Source organism: Copadichromis virginalis, linkage group LG15 (assembly GCF_057382275.1).
Source record: "Copadichromis virginalis isolate Kocher_CV1m ecotype Utaka linkage group LG15, C_Virginalis_male_GT1.1, whole genome shotgun sequence".
In the NCBI taxonomy this organism is placed as follows: Eukaryota; Metazoa; Chordata; class Actinopteri; order Cichliformes; family Cichlidae; genus Copadichromis; species Copadichromis virginalis.
Window position 1 is genome coordinate 36,871,490 of NC_140632.1, and position 5,565 is coordinate 36,877,054.

General features: G+C 40.9%; 1 protein-coding gene across 1 annotated transcript; it reads right to left on the reverse strand.

The window, feature by feature from the left end:
* Nucleotides 1-1,229: 1,229 nt before the first annotated feature.
* b3gnt7 (UDP-GlcNAc:betaGal beta-1,3-N-acetylglucosaminyltransferase 7) lies at nucleotides 1,230-5,142 on the reverse strand. The gene is made up of 2 exons (XM_085431165.1): nucleotides 4,903-5,142; nucleotides 1,230-3,746 (listed from the first exon to the last, which is right to left on the reverse strand). Coding segments are annotated over exons 1-2 (1,224 nt in total). The 5' UTR covers nucleotides 4,905-5,142; the 3' UTR covers nucleotides 1,230-2,524.
* Nucleotides 5,143-5,565: the final 423 nt, after the last annotated feature.

A 5,565-nucleotide genomic window follows, 5' to 3' on the forward strand; every position in this document is an offset into this window, starting at 1 on the left:
CAGTGTAGAGGTTACAAAGGTAGTGAAGTAAGAACTGGTTGCTCTGCTGTGGCTGTTTTACTTGCTTGGGTGCTTGGGTTTGGGACGGTTTAACAGCTGAAAAATAGGAACACAATTAAGGCAGAGGAGATACCTTTGACTCTCACCATTTCCATTGTACATTGCAGTACAGTCACTATTTACTGACCTCTGTGTAAACTAGTTGTCACTCCCTGTTCGCTATATGCAGTGTGGAAAATTAAAACTCAGCTATTGCTCAGTCCTATTGTCAGCTCATACTCAATAAAACACACCGATAGAGCAAATTCACAATGGGGAGATTTCGGTTCCGATCCTTTGTGGGTTTGACTTCCGATCACTCTGTTTAACAAAGGGGAAAGAGATAAAACTTAAGCTTTGGCTTTTGTGCCGGTGAGTGTGTCCTGGTGAAATACAATACAGAGAAGGCAAATTCCATTTCTGCATGGCTTCTGTTGTCCTGAAAGAGATTGTGGAAAACAAGGGGGTATTTGTTTCCTTTTGCGATGCCCTCGTTATCTTTTTGTGAGATAGGTTCACTGCGGTGTGACACGTGACAGAAAAAGTGGGAAATGCCACAAGTAGCCAGCGCATTTCTGAAGACAAATACAAAAGAGGAAAAAGGGGCACAAAGTTAAGTGAAAACCTGAAGTGTTTGTAGTTTTTTGAGATCCTTTCCACCTTCTGTCAAAGATAGATCCTTTGGGGGTTGCATCAGGAAAAGCATCCTGCGTAGGAATCTGCCAAATCAGATAGGCAGGGTGTTACCTGCAGTGGCACACCCGTGTCATCAAGGGAGCAGCTAAAAGTCGTTTTTTAACAGGCTATAATCCAACCTGCTGGATTATACAGCACACATATTACGCTAGTAGAAATGGATTGGGATTCATGTAGGTTTTTTTAGTCTAACTTACTACTTCAAGAGCTTTGAGCTTTGGCACAGAATACTATATATTTTATGCCATTTTTAAGCACTTTATCTTTCACACATTTATTAATTTTTATTGAGCATATCTTTGGATCGGCCCTTAATCCCAACTCCCCTCCCAAGCGAGAATTCTCTACTGTAGGCACATTGAACGTCTATCTGTTAAAGTATACCACAATTCCTTGGTTTTTACTTCCACGTAGTTTCTTTGGGAAGATCAATCCACTGTTGTTGGATTTATCTTATTTTCAGACATTTGATGTAGATAAAGTCAAACACAGTGTCAATTGTCATGATATTTATTTACAGATGGCATTCTCTGTACATGACGATTTTTACGTATATTTACATTATGCAGACACAACCACCACCAACCACAATCGGTCATTTACATTCCTTTATCGTCCGTTGCCTTAAGTTAAAAGTAAAAGGCAAGCCCCCCCTTTTCTCGGGAGACGATTAAATTAACATGTCATAATGGTCGTACCAGCAAGAATTTAAGTTCACAGTGTCATTGTAAACCCCTCAACCAAATTCACGTCAAGTATATCAGCACATTCAAATCAAAAGAAAACATGTATGTAACAAGTCGTTTTCCCCCCCAGATAGTTAGCATATATGTAAAAGAACTCCAGATCAAGTCAGCGAGTGTAGGGAATTCAACAGTAGAGACAGTATCAATCTTACTTTAGGAGCAGGTACTGCATAGGAAGGAATTGACATGATATAGTGACCAAACGTGATCAAAGACAAAAGAGTTTTTGTCCAAATCATTGAGGTAGAGAGAGTTGTTTGTTTCTCTGCATGACATCCTTGTCCACATGAATGCAATGTGCAACACTTTGAAGACTGCTAGCATAACTGCAGGCTGTACCCTGGCTGCTAGGGCGTCCCACTAATACTAGCTGCCTCTATATTTTTGATATTCACCCAAGAAAACATGATTTCCCACGATTAATCCAAAATAAGACATAATATATAAAATAAAAGGCATTTGGGATTTTGTTCACCACCACAATTAATTGTTTTCACATTAGTGGGTTCAGTGTGATTTGGTGATGTTGTGATTCATGACACAGAACCCAAGACTTGGGTTCTGTGTCGGGACAATTCTAGATCATGTCGGAAGGATAAAGAGGAATAAGTCTCTGTCATTATTTTTTTTTTAAAAAGACACAAGAGAATAAAATACCCACCAACTTAATGACAACTTAATCAACTTAGTATGCCCATTGATTTAGCAGCACAGTTTGGTTTTCTCTGAATCTGTGTGCCGACGGGGGTTGGTCCTTAAAAATGCCAACGTAAGCACACAATTCTAATTGAACTTAAAAAAATAATAAAAAATAAAATAAGCTCTGTATAATTTACTTTTGATAATCCTCTTCAAGAAATTGCACAACTGCTCACAAACAGAAAATTCAAATATTGTCCTGGTTTCACTCCACATACAGCTTCTGATAAACTATACCAGGAAGTTTGGCTCCTGCCTTACAGTGCGATGCACTTCCTCATAGCAGTCACCGAGGCAAGGCTGAGCTCGCTCGGTGCCGCTGTTCACCCGGTGTTCTCGCCAAGCTATAGGAGCTCCACCTTTTGTGAACAGACTAGTTCGCTGTTGACCAGATTCCACATGTGCTGGAGGTCCGACGGGAGCAGCTTGTGCACCACAATCATGTTCTTAAAAAAACAAGGTTCTCGGTTCAACTTGCTGTTCTTATTTTTCACCAAGCCAAACGTCTTAAAGGCGTTGTGTTTGACAGGCGTGACCTGAAGTACCTCCAGGCACATGCCCAAGAAGACATCGTCGATGGGGTAAAGCTCCAGCGTGTCTGCGGCCCAGTGAAGCCTACTCACGAGACTTCCATCCATTAGAAAACCGCCTCCACCTGCGTATGGAGGGTAGTGCGTCTTGTTATACAAAGCCTGGGGGATGTGATATTTGTTGTCCTTTTTACGAATAGGCTTCGCTTTGAAAATCACATCCCCAACAAACAGGTTCTTTCTGTGTCTGCTGTTTTCCAGGTATTCAAAAATATTTTTCACGCTGACAAAGACGTCATCATCCCCCTTGAAGACATATTGCACGTTGTAGCAGTAAGTATGGAACCACTTGAGGAAATGGGTCTCCTTGAGAGTCAGGTTGAAGAAGCTATCTAAGAAGTCCCACTGAAGAATATCGTTGTAAATCTGGTCTTCATACTCCACAAGTTTCTGATGATTTGCCCTTTCTGCCTCATTGGAGGACTTACCAAGAAGAAAGAGGGTCTTTATCCTTTTGCCGTCCACCACCTGCTCTCTGCCCCATGTTTTTCGGATGACCTCCCTGCGGTCATACTGAGTGGCCACTGATTTAATCACCATCAGCAGATACACCTCCCCTGTGCACTTCTCAGGGTGGTTGAGGGTCATGGGGAAATATCTGCAATGCCGATAAAGCAAAAACTGCTTGAAACTGTCCTCGAGGTTCTTGAACCACTCGTGTTTAGAAAAGTTGACATTGGCGCTACAGTTGGAACTCTTTACATCCCAAGTTGTGGGCCTGCCGTCCTCAGGGATTCTGGGCTTCTCTGTGGTGGTTGGAGCTTTTGGCTTTGACTGGTAGCTGCCAGACTTCCAGAAACTTTTTATCTGCAGGTATGAGTCAGCTCCAGATCCTGCTTCCTGAGCAGCATCCAAACGAGCGTGCCTCTCCAGCTCGAAGCTGATGCTCCCTCTCTGGACGGCCAATGCAACCACGGCTAGGAGAAACATGACACTCACCCTCTTGTACACTCTCCAACGATCTCTGCTATTCTTCCTGGGGGAAGATAAAAATCATGGGATTCCAGTTAGACACGGCAACATTATACCTTGTAATAGAGGGAAAGTTGATTATATAAACATTGTTAGTGAAAGGCATATGTGTGCAGTGTATACAAAGATTACCTCCAGGTCTTTATATCAAACAATGAGAGCTTATTTATTTATTTTTGCAGAGATTTGTGTATTGCAAAGTGACAAATGTTCATTTAGGATTAATTATTTAAAGAAAATTTAAGAAAAAAACACATAAGGGCGAAAATCATCAAAACTATAACACAACACCCTCGGAGGGTACCTGCATAACAAACATGTTGCTGTATAGACAGAGAAAAGACATACGGATTGTCAGCATACCCACACGTCTCCAGAGATTCATTTGTAGTTTTGTGTATGGCCTAAAATGTAGTTGGGAAAGTCCTATGACACCTGGACAATTTTCACTTGAAACGTCATTTATAGATTACACAACCTATAGAGCCTTCACTATTACCATGTTTCTAGAGAAAAAAAAACGCCCACCATAGATATATAACTTTCTATAGAAGAATAGTCATGAAATACGACTTATTTAACCAGCATCTGTGCTGTCTGTGGATTTTAAAAACATGGATTGTACTTCAGATTTTCTTCTATGCCAGGCTATATGGCTCTTTATTGCATTCATGATCAATAAGACACTCCTCTATTCCTGCATGGGCCCCTCTACTTCTGAAGATCACTATCTCCCCCCATCCCCATCCTCAAACAAAGTCCCTCCTGAAGCCACACAGTGGACATACAGCTACAAGTTACAGACAGGTGTATTTGTTCTCAACAACATCAGTAATAATAATAACAATAATAATGTGGTTAAGTCCTTAAAACTCTATAAGAGATCGATTCATTTTGCTTCTCACTAAATATTGTGGTTTTTCTTTGTTTGGTTATTTCAAAAGCTAATTCTCAACGTTCAATTGTTGCTTTCTCCTTGTCTTTTCCTTTTTCTTTCTTTTTTCTTTTTTACTTATCTGACAAGCCTACTTTCTAATAGACTTTAAAGATACAGAAAATCAGTTGAAATAAGTGAAAAAGAGGTTACGGTCAGATCAGACGAAAAAAAAAAGAGGATAAACTATCCGTAATTAAATCTTTTAATAAAATACGCCACTTACATTTTTCCTTGTGCGTCAGATTCTTTGTGATGATGTGCCGGCGATGATCGATTAGTTTTGAGTGTTTTTGTTGTTGTTGTTGTTTTTTAAGGTAGAATGACTTTGCTTTATGTAATTTCCGCTTCTTGGAAAAAAGCTAAATATTCCTTTCCATCGAAACAGTCTTAAAGCATCAAGCGTCCCGTTTAAGAGAGAGTTTAAAGGTTTTCAGGGACTGTGGTGCGAATGTGCGCTGTATGGTCTGCGCCTCGGAGAGTGCGCTCAGGCGCAGAGATCCGCCTTTAAAAGCTCAGCCGCCGTTACGTAGCCTAGACTACACACACAGCAGTTAATGAATGAACAGAGAGGGATGCATAGTGTCCACGACAGGCCAATTAATCATCAGCCGACTACCCTTAAACTTGCGACAAAGCAAATATTGAACTTCTTGTCATTTTATTTACTTACGTAGACGTATGTCGTCTGTATGAGGCGGATGAAGAGTGGAAAGGTGGCTTGTCCTGATCACATATCTGTGAGGGTATGGAGAGAAGGCAGAGGAGTTTTTCACCAATATTCAACAAAATTGTGGATTCCTGAGGAATGGAGAAGAAGCCTGTGGGCGACTTTCAAGAGCAAGGATCATGTACAGAGCTGTAGTCGACTACAGGGGGATGAAACTTA